The sequence below is a fragment of the Sciurus vulgaris genome (genome assembly GCF_902686455.1).
Source record: "Sciurus vulgaris genome assembly, chromosome: X".
NCBI classification, from domain to species: Eukaryota; Metazoa; Chordata; class Mammalia; order Rodentia; family Sciuridae; genus Sciurus; species Sciurus vulgaris.
Window position 1 is genome coordinate 28,185,905 of NC_136471.1, and position 18,062 is coordinate 28,203,966.

The following is an 18,062-nucleotide window of genomic DNA, read 5'->3' on the forward strand; positions in this document are numbered from 1 at the left end:
TGGAGCATATTGGCTTATACTTTACACCAAAGGATGTAGGCGCCAAAGGGAAACACACAACATGAGAGATTTTGATTAAACTTGTTTCTTTGACATTCAGTCTGGAAAGATGCATTCCCCTGTGGTGGTTGGTGGGGGGACTCGAGCAAGCCATAGGAAATCAAAGACTTCCTTTCTTTCTTATCCACTTTGAGCAATTTTCCAAAGTTGTGGGAATTACCCACTGATGTATATACATCTGCCTGTCACTCTTCCTTTGGAAATGACCCCACAGAACAGAGGTGGGTCTATATGTTTTGATCCAGGACCATATAAATGATTGAGCACATGAGAAATGTCATACTGCAGGCACCTTCAAATGTGACTGCTTTGACTGTAACTAGCAGAATTTGGGGTGCATGAGTGTGTTGGGTTGGGGTGCTTTGTTTATTGATAGAGTGGCAACCAAACATACACTTTGAAATAAGGACGCCTAGGCAGCCACAGAAAGGACATGAGGCAATAAAACTTTTCAACATTTTAGCTACTCAGCAGCTGGACAGTCCTGTAGGAAATGATACCTTATTCCCCAAACCATTGACTCTTTCACCAGAAAAGCAGCATCCTCCCCAGTGGACTTAACTGGATAATTATAGTCTTGTCCTAGACTCTTCAGCTGTCCTCTCTAAATGTACAAGTCAGTTGGAAAGTAGGAATGGGAACAGAATATGTGGGAACATGTCTGTGCTTTGGGAATATACCTTAAAACTAAAATATATCTCAAAGAGCACCAGCAACTTGAGTTAAACGGTGGGACTTTTGACTCTTGTTCTTCTACTCAGTGAATGCTTCAGTTGGTACCTGGTCTTGTCATCTTGCTCTCAAGAGTAAACACAACCATTGATCTCTCATTTACATGAAATGTTGCTTTAAAACAAGGGGAGGACTAAGAGTTTATGTCAGTGATGGTGTGCTTGCCTAGAACATGCAAGGCCCTGGATTCCATTCCCAGCACCTCAAATCAATAAATGTTTTTTTAAAAATAAAATAAAACAAGGGACTGTGTGACTGAGAAAGAAGGAAACTGCCCCAAGCCTACTGACAACCTGCATCCATAGCAGCCTAAGTCAGATTTCATGGAGGCATGGTAAAGAGCCACACTGGCCAAGGGTTGAGGAAACCCCTTGGAAATCAGGAAAGGGAAATGAATGAGGGACAGTTGCTGGTGCTGAATAGTGAACAGAGAGGAATTGCCTGCATAATCCAGACACCCTTGTGAGGAAGACATAAGGCAGCTTCTTTCTATTTGCTGCCTGGAAACTCCTCCCTGCAGGGAAAAGCAGGTTGATACCTTGGGAGAATAAAAGCTGGACATTGTTTTCCTCCCCTGGAAGGAACACCAGGCAGAAAAGGTTGAGGCAGCACAGGATTTGCAAGCCTTTTTGTGCTCCTTTCTCACCAGGGGTCTGCTTCTTACAGCCAAGGAGCCCCAAAGCAAGCCAGGAGCAAACAGGCTGGGCAGAGGAGGCATTTTGCCATTAACCCTAGGCACAAATAGCACCCTTTGGCTTTTTTTTATAATGAATCCTTAAGAGCAGATAAGCAACACACAAGCATTTTGACCAAAATCCATTTAAACAAAGGAGGCACCGAACTAACATTTGGCATATCTATGATGTCAAATGACTGGTTTGGTTATTTTTTTACACAAGACTTTTAATTGATAGTCTATGTACATACATACAAACACAATAAAGCATTGGCTATAGCCCCAAGTTCAGTTCTGTCCTATAAATTATGGGCTAACCCCTTTTCCCAAGCCTACCACAGACTGGTATAGGTTTTAAAATTTCAGCAACTACCCAGGCTGAGTTCTTTAAAACCTAGTGGATTAACACTGAATTACTATGCCATTTTGCATAATTGTCAGAGGAAGGGATAGTAGAGCCAGACTACACCATTGTGTCAAGGCTCTATCCTGCTCACTTTGGGTAAAAAGGATATAATTGTTTAACATTTTAAAAGCAAATAAAAGTGCTTAAATATTTTGCAATTTGCAACTTGAAAAGAAAACAGTAATGGGTTTCCAAGTGCATGTCTTTACTTTTAATGAAGTGTTTATTTTTCATGGTTCTATTGGCAATAAAAGAACAGCTTCACATCAAAAGCCTTCAGGGAAGCAGTTTCCATTTGGAGGACAGTGAGATTGCCAATAATTCTGATTTTTTTTTCAAAAAAGTAAACTCGCTAGACTATATTTCTAGATATGGGTTATTGCCTATTATCCCAGGTAATTATTATTTTTTGTCTCTTACTCATATAGGCAAATTACAAAACATTATGCACCATACTCCAAAAAGATAAAAAGAATGTCACACCAAGATCAGGGGGCTCCAGAATGTTTTAATGAACATGTTTCCATTATCCTCTATGCTTGTTCATTTTGTTGGAAGAATGATTCATTCATTTCAAATTTGGCAACTTAAACAGCAGCAAATTATAATTTTCTCATCACAATGCAAAGGCAGTTTATTGGCCTGCTCAGGCTTTGTGGGCCCTTTTTGTGCCTTCTTTTTCTTTGACAATGGCACCCTCTGCTGGTTTTTGTAATCCATCACATCTAGTGGGATCGACCCAAATTGCAAAAGGAGGCCTCCCTGCAACATTGCACACAGCAGGACATGATTCATAAATCAGTTTTCCACCCTGGTGATTCATTACCAGATATATTTTTTCTGTAAAACAGCACAGCTCAAGGAAGTCATCAGGAATTCAGAAGCTGCAAAAAATACCTTCGTTTGATTAATCATCTCTCTGACCTTTTTCTTCTTATTGAACAAGGTTAATAATACTTGTTATCACTCAAAGTTAAACTGTATTAGCTGCCAAGTGATTTTTACTTTGCAAAGGCCTGTTATCACTGCCAAGAAGCTTCAGAGTTGGGATTGGTTATATTCCTCAGGTATGACCCCGAGGGACATTTGACCAATGCAACATTTCCCACTGGAGAAGTCAACAACTTCCACAGTGACCTGGAGAAGCTGACAAAAGTGGAACTAGATACTTCCAACCGTGAGAATGTCCTCATGTCAACCAACCTGACAGCAACTAGTACCATATATATTTTAAAACAAGGTAAGAATGTTTACAACTTCACCTGACTAGCACAGCACCCTGTGTACCCTCAAACCTGTGCACACCATTAATAAATAGAATTCACTTCTGACTGAGAAGATGGAGTCTTCCCCCTATTTTCCAGCTAAGACCCAGACAAATTCACACCTTTCACAATTTCACATATCAACTTTGGATCACATCTCTGAGGGTGTAATGAGGTTAAATCCCTGCCAAGTCTGCTCTTCCATCAGGTCAGTTCCCAACACCCAGCTGTTTGTAAAGCTCTTTTAGGGTCTGACTAGGTTACATGAAAGTAATACCATCTTATTACTGAATTTAACATTCTAGATCAGCATTGACATGGGTGAATAAAAAGAAAAATTATGATACACACCAGGGAAAACTATGAGTAAAATGAGAGAATTAAAGAGTCATTCTATGCAAAGAGAAGAAAGAATGGAAGAAAAAAGAAGGTCAATCTGGAAGGAATGTGCTGGAAGCCAAAGGGGAAGTAGACTGAGAAAGTGCTTTCCCTCTGCCCAGGTCCCTGCTTTAGGGAAGTTATTAGAAACACCATGCAGGACTCATTCTATTTTTCTGTTGTGGGCTCAGATGCTCAAAGGAGGACAATATCAACTTTTATCAGTGTTAGCATTTTGTAGGGTACAGCAACTGTGATGGTGTCCCGGGTGGTAAGGAAGCTGAATTGAACTTCATACTCTTCTCATTCTAGCTCCCAGTATATCAAACTGAGGTGGCTGATCCAAGAAGTCAGGGAATTTATAAGGCAATGTTTTTAAAATGAAATAAAATATAAAAACAAAACAGCCCATGGTGTTAGATAGCAGTCTTTGATCCTAGAAACAAGATACCCCATCTGTGAAACTAACAAGACCCAAATGGACAGAAAGCACATCTACCTGTTAGAGCAGTGGTCTAGCCTGGAAGGCACTTAGGTCCTTAGCGCCCCACCTGCTCATCCCTTCCCAACGTGCTTCCTAAAGCAACTAAACGTGTCTCTAACTGGCTTCATACTCTTCCCTTTTCTTCACCCTCTTCCTTTTCTGTCTACAGAAAATACTCAAAGTACCTATCGGGTGAGTCCAGATGGTTCACTACGTGTAACCTTTGCTAGCGGGATGGAAATCAACCTCAGCTCAGAGCCCCACATCCTGGCGGGGGCAGTCAACCCCACCCTGGGCAAATGCAACATCTCATTGCCGGGAGAGCACAATGCAAACCTCATTGAGTGGCGGCAGAGGAAGGAGCAAAGCAAAGGCAATATTTCAGCTTTTGAAAGGAGGTTGAGGGTAAGGTTTGACCTTCTCAAACTATATGGGTTTCTTTGGAAACTGCAGAGCCTTCCTGATTGGAAGTCCCATTTCTCCAAAGCTTTTCTAGGTGACTGACTAGCTTATATGATATACAAATTCAAGAGAAGGTACTAATGGCTGATAATGGTTCAGTATCCTTAAATAAGCATTCTAATAGGAGCTTTCTTTGTCATTAGCCAGCTAAAGTGCTCTAATAGTAGCAATTTCAAGCACCAAGAAAGTCTGGCTGGAGAAATATGTCTAGTCAGGAGACCCTCCAGTACCCATCTCAGCATGCCCTGGAGATGCTTATCAGGTCCTACAGTTTGACCCAGGTCCCTACTTTGGGGTAGTTTTTGGAAATACCAGGCAGGCACACACAAAAGGATAAGAGATGTAAGGCAAGATAGGAGGAAGACTCTGTACATGATCTCATTGCTGTGAATACATATTCAGGACCAGAAGAGCAAAAAACTAGGACTGAGATTGGGCTGGAACACTTAGAGAGAGCTGCCTGAAGGAAATTAATGATTTGGGAGTTTTCAAGTCCTTACCTGGCACATTTCTCCTTGGTAATCAGAAATCTCTGTCATAATCACTTTCTGCAGTACATGAAGCCTAAAAACACCACAGCACTGTCCACCTGTCCCTTCTTCAATACTAACCAATGTTAGGATGACATGACCAACTTTCCAAATATAGTAACTTTTAGTATTAGCCCTAGAGCAACTGCCAGCCTGCAGGAAACACTCAATCACTATTGAGGCCAGGCCTGTGAGGAACAACCTGTGTCACATCTAGGATAGTAGAAATGCTTGCCCTTTCTTCATTCATGGTAAAAAACAGTAACCTTAAGGCTGTGGAAATGCAACTGCCAAGCAACCATCCAGTTCTAGGGAGAAGCAGTCAAACCAGTCATATGGTTTGATATGGACAAAGGAATCTGCAACTGGGCTCACTTTTCTTTCAATTGTTGGTGACACAGAGACACAGATGTCAGTGGGTGTTTTTTATAATAGCAACTGAAGTCGTCTAAGTGCACACATCAGTTTGTATGTTTTGATTCTATTGATCAGTTTCTAACAGAGCATTTGCCAGATATGCCACTGAATTGAAAGTTGAAGCCAGTCCAAGTAGTCAAACCATGTGTGTGTGTGTGTGTGTGTGTGTGTGTGTGTGTGTGTGTGTGTGTGTATGAGAGAGAGAGAGAGAGAGAGAGAGAGAGAGAGAGAGAGAGAGAGAGAGAGAGAAAGGGTTTTTATCAGAGTTCTTCAAGAAATGGGATCTCCTGGGCAGAAAAGCTTGGATGGGAAAGTTAGATGACCTGGCCTTCACACTCAGTTTTATACCTGGTTTTAAAATTCTTTTATATTTTTACATGTGAAATAAACAGTTAGTACTAGAGAAAAGTAAGGATTATCTACAAATGACTTCTCAACCTCACAGATTGCACAGAAAGATTGCAGTGAATAAGTGATCTCTTAGTGATTCCCCCAGTGTATAGCCTTGGTAAAACATTGCAAACCAAATTATATACTGAGTGACTTTGGAATTTTCAGTTCTTTAGGATAACCACCTGTACTGCGATCTTGGGATTTTCCAATTTCAAGGAAACTTACCCTGTGTTCTCCCCTTCATATGCACAGATAATGGAGAAAAACTGTAAAATAATGTATAGCCTGTATCCCAAATGGTTCTTTTTTTCCCCTGCATAGATATTTTTTAATTTGTTCTTTTTAGATACACATGACAGTAGTGTGTATTTTGACATATTATACATACAGTATTGACAAGTGAATGGCCACAAAACATTCTGGAGCCCTTTAGTATCAAGGAGTGAAGTATTCTGTTTAATACTAATTATAATTTGACTCATTTCATATCTTGTGATAGAGTTGAACAGATTTGTGCACTGGGTTATAAAGGCAACAAATTCAAGGCCTCCTCCTCTGTGTGACCTCTATGGTACTCCTTAAGGTCCTAGAACTGAAGAATGGAACTCCTTACTGGCTAAGGGGTTTTAACTGTGCATTTCCCTAGTCATCTAATAACAATAGCAATCCTTTACATATACTTAGGGCCTTAGAGTTAACAAAGTGCTTTCACAGCCAGAATTTTATTTGACCTCCACATAGATCAATTGTTGTTATTCCCAATTTATGGATAAGGAGACTGAGGCCCAGAGAGGTTAAGTGATTTGCCCAAAGTCAAACAGCTATTAAGAGTCAGAGCAGAGCCAAAATGCAGGTCTTCACCTAGTGCAGCACTCTTTCCACTGCATCATTCTGAACTGCCTTGTTCCCTTACAATAATTAATCTATAAATCATTGCCCCACTCAGTAGAGCCACCTTGGCAGGGCCTGACTCCTCATTTCAATGCTGACAAAGAGACAAATAATCGACTCTAATGTACTGGCAAGTGTGGGTGGTATAGGGCAATTGGCTGGCCTCCAGGCAGAGGAAGCATGAAGGAGACAAAAGGAGGAAGCAGGCTGTTTAACTTAGTTCTTATCTGCCCTCCCTGTTCATGGAGATTTTTGTTTATGCTGTTGCCTCAGTTTCCCTAGATTAGACATATAGTCAATTGAACGGAATGAATATGCTCCCAGAAGATAGGCATGGATCCAATTTTGAGCATGCAAATTCTCTTTTCCCACTGACCATGTTATTTCAGAGAAGATGGCCCTGCTCTTCTGGTAGTTTATCAAGGAACACACTAATGACAACTTTATCTTTTTTCAAACCAAAAATGCAGTGACACCATTTTAAATATACCTGTAAAGAATAAGCCTCTCTGATGCCCTCAAGTATCTGAATACCTCAACTGATCATGTATTTCTCTTGCTGAAGCTACCACTCCAGAGCATGGGATCATCAAAGCCTTTGAGACAGAATTTCAAATAGTCACACAACATAGAAGGCCCTGCTGTATTATGGGAAATGTGACTCCTCTGAAAACCCACACAAAGGTGTGGTTTTAATCTATAAATATGTTTAGGCAGCAGGTCATAAAGCACTAATTGTTCGGGCACAAAGTGACATGTTCGTTTAAAGGTAAGTTGATGGGCATCAAGTGTTCCAAAGAGCTACCAATCATACCTACACCAGACCATCTAGCTGAAAAGAAAAAAAAAATCAGAAAGCAATAGACCCCTTCTTGGAGATAAAATAATAAGAGTTATTTTTCTCCAAAAATCAGTGATTTTTTTTTTTTTTTCACACAAAGTCAGGATCCCCTTCCAAGTGAGAGAGGCAAACTATTGGGAAACATGATATCCTGCTCAGCGTGAGCAGGCAAGGGATTTGTTACCTCTGGGCCATCCTTCACCAGCACCATTAAGTGAAATAAATCACATTAACATCCTTAAATTTCATTTATGTAAAAAATCCATTTCCTCCAACCTGAGTTGTGTTTGAATCATCTTCCTTGCAAAGTACTTTTGCATCCAATCCATGTATCTTCTCATCTGCTGCATCAATCTGTCCCCATAAATACATTTCCCTGGACAATAGAGAAATTAGAGTGCATATAACAAGAGAGGCAATTGTAAAAGAATTGGACAGACACCAAAAGCAAACTGGTTTAGGAACTACAACCAGATTGCACCTTGCTGTGTCCGTGGATAATAATGTTGTCATATGAGACTTATCCCAGCATTGAATCCCAGTGCGCTTTATAAGATTTTGCAGACTAAATTGTAAGATTATAGCAAAACCCCAGAACTGCAGCCTACTTTAGCTTTCAAAACTGGAGAAAACTTACCACGTAAAACCAAAGTCATGAAATCAAGGGTGGTGGTTATGTACTTACCAGCAAAATGAAGCAAAGACTAAAACCTCACAACTGATTTTTTTTTTCTTCCACTAAAAGAAAACTGAAAATTGCACAGGTTACTTGTTTAAAAATATTTTTACCTGTAGATGGACACCATACCTTTATTTTATTTATTGCTCATGCAGTGCTGAGGATCAAACCCAGGGCCTCACATAGTGCTAGGCAAGTGATCTACCACTGAGCCAAAACCCCAGCCCCAACACAGGCTAGTTTTTAAGTGTACATGTGAATGTTCAAATACAAGCTGAGCTCTGAAAGGGAAAATAAGCCCAGTTGAAACACAGGGTTTCAGACTGACAAATGATGGGGAATTGGGAGGGGGTCAAGAAGGTTCTAGCCTCTTCCTTGTTTCTCAGACATCACCTTTGCTGATAGAACACTCAGCTACAAGGTTCTCCAAGTTGAACGTCTCACTTCACATTATTGTAACTTCCTTCTCTTCAGGTATGGTGAAGGCATTTGTTTTGTGATGATTTATATAAGGAGCTGCTTGGGAATGGATTAATAGATTTTAAAAATGCATCTGTAATTTTCAGTCCCAAATAACAGTACTTCAAAGAGTCATCCAGAGGCAGTAGATTTCAGGCATCCAAACTACTGAGCAATGTTGGGTTTTGGGGTCAGAGGATTCTTAGGGACTTCAAGTCATAAAAACTACAATTTTTGTTAATCTTGGGTCAACCCTTCTAATGTAACTAGGAAGAATTATTTCACATATTGCTTCACCTATATGTAAGCTTTAATTTGATATAATTTTTTTAATGTGTTTATGGTTACACAGGTGACTTAATCAGCAGTAAAGTAAACAAGAGCAAATTGATATAGTGCAAAAAGGGTACAAGTTCAATGATCTGGTCAAATTCAGGTGAGAAGAATAGGTAACATTTTGAGAAAGAACTGGCATGCCCATAATTTTGTCATTTTCTCATCTACAAAATGAGGGGTATAGATTGTACAATCTCTTATTTGTAGTAGTAGAAGTAGTAGTAGTAGTTCCATGAGCCACAAAAACAGCAACTAACATTCACTCAGGTAGTACTCTTTTTTAAATATATATTTTAGATGTTGATAGACCTTTATTTTATTCATTTATATATATATGTGATGCTGAGAATGGAACCCAGCGCCTCACACATGCTAGGCAAGTGCTCTACCACTGAGCCACAACCTCACCCCCAGGTATTACTCTTTGTATTGCCAATAGTAACTCATTTACTAAGAATTTTATTAGGTGGGTCCTTAAATTACCATTCCCATTTAACAGATGAAGAAATTGAAGCACAAAGAGGACACAGTTTACTAGTGGTGATGACAAGAGTGAAATTCTGACCCAATAAATCTGAGGCAACTAAGATCCCTTTCCAGCACTAAGATTTTGTGGGCTGGCAAAGTAGAGAAGTATTTTGAGAGTAAAATAGGAAAAAAAAAAAGGAAAAGGAAAAAGGAAATTCCAAGTAAAATATTAGAGACTGGTCAACTAACACTGAATACATGCTCTGTGCATTTGCAGGCAATTATGTGAAATAAAAGCCAACCTAAGTAAACTTTTGATTGTCAAATTAAAGCTATCAATAAAAAAATAAAATCTGTGGAATTAATGTAGTTATTAATTTTTAAATCCAGTTCTAATTACCTTAAAACTAGTGGAAGTAGAGTAGCATGTGCTACTTTAAAGTCAGCTGTGACTCTTCTATCCATTCATATAATTTCATGAAAATTAAATGCAATGCATCTTCTAAACTCTGATGTGGCTATTCAGTTCATCTCACTTATTCACTTTCTGATTTCTTCAGCAAAAATTAGACAGGTGACTCAGTTGTGTTGTGCACAAATGCCAGAGAGTGTCCTTGAAAATCAGTCTTTTCCTTTGTATAAAGGAAAGAAAGAAAATCAGCTGCCATGCTCATAGTTCAGAATACAGCGTGTGTGTGTGTGTGTGTGTGTGTGTGTGTGTGTGTGTGTTCGTGTGTTTGGTTGAAACATAGTGAATTTCCCGTTGTGAAGGCCAAAACGGTCAAATATCCGGAACTGCCTGTAGATCAACCAAATATATGATCTAAACCCACCTGATAAAATGTTACAAGTAGTATATTCAATTCAACAACTAAATGAGTTTCAAACTAGAAGAGTTGAGGGGCTTTCTCTTGAGCAATTCCTAGAAAATCCAGGAAATTCTAAAATCCTAGAAAGAAAAGGAATGGGAGACAAAGAACACATGCCTTGCAGCTTCCTGGTACCCACCCTTCACAGGCACTTTCGCTTCTGTTGTCAACACTATCCAGGGTTTTCCAGAACACACTCTTCCCTCTTTCCTCTTTGATCAGTGTGAACAAAAATCAAACCCTTCTTCTCCTTAGTACAGCCAGAAAATAATTAAGGGAAACTGAAGGATAAATTGCAGCATAGAAGCATATTCCCCCGTTTAAAAAAAAAAAATCCAGTCCGGCTTTCTTACCGCAACATAACACTTTATCAGTGGCCAAACTCAGAGGTCTTGCTCAATGTGTAGTGGTCTGAAGAGACCCTTTTATACTCAGGATATTCCCAAATTTCAATCCTTCCCCTTCTCCTCCCCACCCTCAGCTTTTTACAGGGAAGGACTGATGTAGAATGTTTGGAGAAAGGGTGGAAAAAAGGTTTTTTCACCTATGCTTAGATCAAGGGCTATTGTCTTTCAGAAAAGCAAGCACATACATGAATATGAAGCTTTCCCAGCCCTGCTGGTGATGCCAGCAGTCAGTGGCATTCAGCCCAGTTCTGATTTCTGCTGTAGAGGCTAGTCGCACATAAGCATTCCAGAGGGAGGTTGAGAGGACTCACCTAGAAAAGCATTCACCTTCCCAGGCTTCTCACACATGATTTCCACAGGGGACTTGGCAGGGGTGGCTGGGAGCCTGTGGCATCTTTGATCCCTTCATCCCCTTTCAACTCTTGCTGAATTTTGCATTACTTTCCAAACTTGACTTGAAAACCAGTGTTTTAGCATCTGAATATCAGGATGCATTATCCAGAAATAGAGGATCATGAATGCAGAAGTCCTGACAAGCAGAAAAAACATCACACTGCCCTCCTCTGCCTGCTTTGTAGTGAATTTTCAACAGTGATCACTGCTTGTGTAGCGATAATGACTTTATTAAGAAATGTGTTCTTGAGTAGTAAACTTAATCTATCAGACAAATAAAACCACAAATTTAGTTGAACTGGAAATCACTTGTTACTTTGGCTCTTTAACTATCATTATAACATAAATTGTAACAGTTACAATCGTCTCCAGGAGTACATGGATATTTTACAGCTATTGTAAATGAACGGCATTACAGTTGGAGATATGTGGCTATAAAACCACAGGAAAGGTAGTTGAAGAAAGAACACCTGGTTTCCTAAAGGCTTCCAAGTGCCGCGTATCAAAATACAGGGAATATGTGCTTCTCTATCACCTTTTAGGTGATCACAGCGGGTTACTATATATTTATGCAGTCTATATATTTATGACACTGCATGCATTTGCTACAGATGGTTTAAATAGTCATGATTCCTGATCTGTGGCTCTATTTACTGAATTAAACCTACTCCTGAGACTAACAGCTCATTCCTCAAATAATTTGAGTATCTTACCTCTAATCTTTACATAGAATTGATGGCATTTAATGTTTGATAAGTGCTTTTTTTTTGCAGAAGTTCAAAACTAAGGTCAAATATCATTAGTCCCAGCCTGTTCATGAAGAAACTAAAACCAAAAGAGCCAAGTGCCACAGCCCTATGGAATAATGGACAAACGTCAGGAACAGACAATTCATGGAAGACATTCATAGGCCAATAGATGTTAAAAGAGGCTCAATCTCAGTAGTAATGAAATAAATGCAAATTTAAATCCCAGTAATGTATCCTTTTCCCACTCTCTCATATTGGGAAACATTTATGAACAATACTACTCTAGTAAAGAAAAGAGATGGGCTATCCAACTAGTAGTCAATGGGAGTATGAATTTGTAGAGCCTTGGGGCAGAATAATCTCTCAACTTGTGTCAGGAGTCATTTCATATGCTCTTCTCATTTGACCCAGTAATTTTGCCCCTGGGGTTCTGTATTAAGAAAAAATTTATATACAAAAAATGTTCAACAGCACATAAGATATGAAAAAATGGAAAACAGGAAATCTAATTTCCAACTGAGGGAGAATGGATAAATAAATGTTTATCATATTGTAAAATATTATGCAATCATTAAAAGTCATAGTTTAATATTATTTGATAACATGAGGAATGCTAAAGATAAAACATTGGCTGAAAATATAGGGCACAAAACTTTCAGTATAGCCCTAGTCATGTGTTTTAAATTTATGAACAAATATCATGTTAAAAACTAAGATAAAATAGAATGAAATGCAGCCTAGTGTTAATAGTAATTCTCATTGGAAGGGCGAATTACAGATTATTATATTTTTCCTGTACATTTCTACATTTTCCAAAGTTTTTTTGCAACAAAAAAGTTATCGCTCCTCTAATCAAGGAGTGAGTGTGGAAGAAATTTTCTTTTCTATCAAAAATAGTAACTCTTAATTACTCATTAAATACTGTTTAAGAAGTTTTCTGAAACATAACTTGAAAACAACCAGCATGCTTCTTTAATTTCATTACAATGGATTCAAAACCAAGTATACAGGTACATGCACTGAGGCTAGATTACAAATTATCGTAGTCATCATCATCATCTTCAGGTTTTCTTTTCAGTGCATTTGATGATTCATTGGCAGTGTTTCATGATGATACCATATTAATAGTAATAAGAATGTTTTTGATCCAATTAATGATTGATTAATTAGACCACTCTAATAGCTAATATTGCAGAAATTGATGCTTTTACAGCAAAGGACTGTAAAGCAGGCATCTCTACTGTAAAATGTTGCCCTGTGAGAGACATTGGAGTCCCCACTTTAGTTGAAAAAGACATGATTTGTGGAGTTGGTGTGAGATGATATCCAAAATATTCATGAATATGCTTATGTGCATTTTTTCAGAGACACAATGTATAGCTTTCAGATATAGAAGGAATTCTTGACCACAAAAGTTAAAAATTAGTATTGTTTTGTTGAATCAGTTTGGTCTGACTATATTCAATATAGTCAAACCCTAATATAGGTTTTTCCCTCTCCTATCTCATTAACCATTTAACATTCTGTTTGGGATTGTGTTGACAGTTCTCACAGATATAAAGTTCACAGATATAAACTGAGTTTAAATCACATGGATATGTGACACATGGGCCTATTCAAAAGCTGAAATAAAATGAGAAAATTAATCATTACATATTATAAAAATAACAATTACTAATGGTGTTTCATAGTTTACCAAGTACCTGTGTATTGTTTAAAGCTTGGCACAATTTTGTGGCATAAAGTGGTAATATCATTCCCATTTCACAGATAGGAAAACTAAGGTCCAGATAGAAGAAATGACTGGTACATCCATGTAACTGGCAGCTAGTTAAATGTCTCCTGACTCCATTCACCACTACTTACACTTCTCAAAGTCTCTCCTTTTTTTATTCTTGACTTTGTTTCTGCCAAATATGCTTGACCTTCCTCCATTCAAATCAAAAGGTGTTCCTTGGTAACTGGGTGAAGGGTACAGGTAACACTACCATTTCACAACTGTTTGTAAGTCAGATTATTGCAAAATAAAAAGTTATGATAAAACAAAAAAAAAACAGTAAAAGTAAAAATTAATCAAACTAAACTAAAATAAATTGAATTAATTTTAAAAGCCCTCCCCTGAACCTCCTACCTACCTCTCCTTCAGAGCTCCCTTTCCAGAGTCTTTTTCAGCACACTGACCAGCAGGAACTGAACACCCTTAATGACTAAAATCAAGAAAAGCAATTTTTTTCACTTAGCATGCTGTTCTCCAGTTCCACCCACTTATCAGATAATGACATAATTTTATTCTTCTTTATATATGAGGACTTTCATGTGTAATTATAAAGCAACAGTATTTAAAAAAACACACATATAAGGAAAACCAGTAAAGTAGAGAAATGGGGACCAAGGGAAGGAGGAGGAGAGGAAAAGAGGAAGTATTGGGGAATTAAACGGAACAAATTATGTTATATGAATATATGAACACATCGCAATGAATCTCACTGTTGTATATAATCATAATGCATCAATAAAAGCACAAAAAGAATAACTTTTTTCTGAAACACAAAATAACTTGAGTACTGGATTTTCTAAGTGGTTGTGCTATAATCAGCTAGACATAGCAGAATATACTGGTGGATTTGCCAAACACTAACATTACTAACTAAAAAGTGGAAAAATTCAGGTCATTTGTCTGGTTGTTTGAAAACCCATTAAAAGTCTTTCTGCTGAGTTTTAATGTTTTTACCAAGTGACTTAGGTACTTGGTTATCTCATGTAGACTTAGCTGAATTTCCTCACAGTCAGGTGCCATCAAGTGCTGTCTTTCATAGACTCTAATTTGAGGTCCCTTGAATCAGCCTCACTCTGGATCAACTGCCAGGTTTTAAGACAACCAGACAGAATAATAACATGCAGTAGGAGAAGACTAAAACCATAACCAAACCAAACAATGAATTGTTTCTTTTTTTATTTGTTAGTGCATTATTATCATACATACTTTTGGGGTTCATTTGACAAATTCATAAATGCACATAACATAGTGTTCTTTGTTTCGATCCCCAGTAACATTCCCTTCCCTTCTCTCCTCCTTCCCTATGATACCCTTTCTCTACTCTACTGATCTTCCTTCTATTTATTTAGTATTTAAATCGATGCATTTTAGTTATATATAAAATTAGAATGCATTGTAATATATTCATACATGCACAGAGAATAATTTTGGCAAACTTCATTCCCCAGTTCATCCCCTTTCTACTCTACTGATTTCACTTCTATTTTCATGAGATCTCCTTTTTATTTTTATTTTCTCTAGCTTTTGTGTATGAGAGAAAACATTTCACCCTTAACTTTTCTGAGTCTGGCTTATTTTACTTAGCATGATGTACTCCAGTTCCATCCATGTACTAGGAAATGGCATAATTTAATTCTTTATGGCTGAGTATAACTCTATTGTGTATATATACCACATTTTCTTTAACTATTTGTCTATTGATAGGCATGCAGCCTGGTTCCATAACTTGGCTCTTGTGGAGTATGCTGCTATAAACATTGATGTGCCTTTTATCACTGTACTATGCTAATTTTAGTTCTTTTGAGTAAATACCAAGGAGTGGAATAGCTGGGTGGTGTGGTGGTTCCATTCCTAGTAGTTTGAGGAATCTCCATGCTGCTTTCCAAAGTGCTTGTACTAATTTGCTTAATTTGGAATCCAAATTTAACTCGTTAGTTGTGCCGCCCTTTCAAATGCTGGGGACCTACCAACACTTACCAGGTTTACTTAACTGCCTCAATGGAAATATTGTTGAGTGGGGTTCCATCTCTAGAGAATCTGAGTTCCCCTGTGACAGATATGAAGTTCACTATTCCCAGGTGTACAAGGAAGTCAAAGAAGAGAATCTCTGTATAAATTAGGACTCACTATGTTCCTTTTTACTGATTTCTTATTGCATAAATAATTCACCATTTTATGTCTAGCCTCTTGAAAGGGAAAGGGGGAGAAGCCAACCATGAACCCCCACTCCTGAGTAGGTATCTGATTCACATAAAATAATATCACATAATTATTGAAAATTGTGGTAGTTCACTTGAAGCTTGAGCTACAGAAAAAAAAAATCAACAACCATAAATCGAATGCGAAGAGTATGTCAAATACTGTCCCAGGAATTCAAACATAGCTTTGGCCCTCCAGGAGTGCACACTTGTGAGGAAATAGAGATAACTGGCATCTGAGAAATGTGAAGCCATGAAGATTCAGAGGTGAAGAGAGACTGATCATTGGAGAAACAGAAAAAGCTTCAGGATTGTGAAAACACTAGTTTAGGAATAAAGGCAGTGCTTAAAATGTTACTTCATATCTCTTTTTTGTAGGCCCATAACAGGAACCTGCTCTCCATAGATTTTGATCATATTACCCGCACTGGAAAAATCTATGATGACCATCGAAAATTCACCCTTCGAATTCTTTATGACCAGACTGGGCGACCTATTCTTTGGTCTCCTGTAAGCAGATATAATGAAGTGAACATCACATATTCACCTTCAGGATTGGTTACTTTTATTCAAAGAGGGACATGGAATGAAAAAATGGAATATGATCAGAGTGGGAAAATAATCTCAAGAACTTGGGCCGATGGGAAAATTTGGAGCTATACCTACTTAGAAAAGGTAAGTAAGTATGTAGGGAGAAAACCTAGTTTTGAGATTCCTGAATGGGAATATTGATAGTAGCCCTAATTACCCACCTTGGTGAGGACCTACAGAGAAAAATCTGTTTTAGCTGTTCTGTATAAATGACAACAAAAAATGGTGAGCCAATGATGATAAGCTATTTTTCAGTTGAAAACTTTCCCCAGTTCCATCCTCTGCCAAGTACTGTTTCAAACTGAAGTCAGGATAATGGTTTGGCTTTTTCCTCATTTGAGCCTATTTGTTCATGCTCTTGAAAAGGTATCTTTATTATTATGAAATCTTGTACTGAGGGAAAATAGCTAGAAAATTATAAAACTGTGGGTTAATGTATCTCAACTCTGGTAAAGGGTCTCTTACCCAGTGGATAAGGAATTCTAATTTTCTTAGCAAAGTCAGTGAAATTTTAGTTGTATACATTTGAGGACTAATTTTCAAAATAATCAGCCTGAGGAAATGGTGGCAGGGAGGCCTCATTGGTAATAGGCTTTTGTGTGGAGTAAGTCTCCAGTAGCATCCATAATGGGAGCTTGTGGCTTGTGTCTGGAAAAAAAGAAAAGGATGTTAATCCCACCACGGGAACCATTTGCAATCATCAGTCCCTAAAACAGCAAAATGATTTCTGGTCAGATCAGTACCAGGGAACAATAAGAGCAATTGACTTCTCTCTGCCATTTTCACTTCTGATCTCCTAAGATAGTGCCTCTTCTTTCCCACATTTACCCATTCAACTGAATAGTTAGTCCTGAATTAATTTCTGGGAAAATTTTTAAATATCTTCACTTAAGGATTCGAGGGCAATCAGTGCACGGTAACTTATAGAAGCTCTTAGACATGAGTTCATATCTCACATAGCAAAATGTCACTATTTGTGCAGAATGATGCCAGGCCTTTCTGATATACCCATCAAAGTAATAATGATAATGATGATGATGATGATGATGATGATGATGATGATGATAATGTCAGTTGCTGTATGTCATAAAACTCTTTACTACTTCCCAGAGTGTGTTGCTAGGGATTTTACCAAGTTGGATATGCTTAGGAGATAAAGCAGAGTTCGCTTGGGAGCCAACGTAAAAGAAGCGAGTCCTTTGCTATATCAACCCTGTGTTGTTTTCTTCTGATGAAATTTATGATCCATCATCTACACTGGGAAAATCTGAATCTTACAAAGCAAGGCTTTCCTTTTTTGAATTTGTATAACAAGAATGACTGGCAAATAATGTAGCTTTAGGTCTACAAGTGTCAAAGTTGTTAAAACATTAATGGAACCCAAATTTATGGTGGTATGTATACATAGGCAAAGTATTTCTTAAGGCATGTATTGATGACCTTCATTTTAAAAAAGATGCCACTGATCATTTACATCATATTGGCTGACTTAGTCTTCCAGGAATAATCCTTACACAGGTCCTCTATGTGACTAGTGAGATAGCCAAAACTCCTTAGGAGCATATGCAGGTTTGAACTCTTAACCCCAACCTCAGTAGCAC

General features: G+C 38.1%; 1 protein-coding gene across 7 annotated transcripts in view; it reads left to right on the top strand.

The window, feature by feature from the left end:
• The window catches only part of TENM1 (teneurin transmembrane protein 1), a 753,664-nt gene that overhangs the window by 722,342 nt on the left and 13,260 nt on the right, over nucleotides 1-18,062 (top strand). For all 7 annotated transcript variants that reach the window (XM_079123321.1, XM_079123316.1, XM_079123318.1 and 4 more), the window contains 3 exons: nucleotides 2,942-3,114; nucleotides 4,171-4,406; nucleotides 16,249-16,545. In XM_079123321.1, coding sequence (XP_078979447.1) covers nucleotides 2,942-3,114; nucleotides 4,171-4,406; nucleotides 16,249-16,545 — 706 coding nt within the window. The remainder of the gene's footprint in view (nucleotides 1-2,941; nucleotides 3,115-4,170; nucleotides 4,407-16,248; nucleotides 16,546-18,062) is intronic.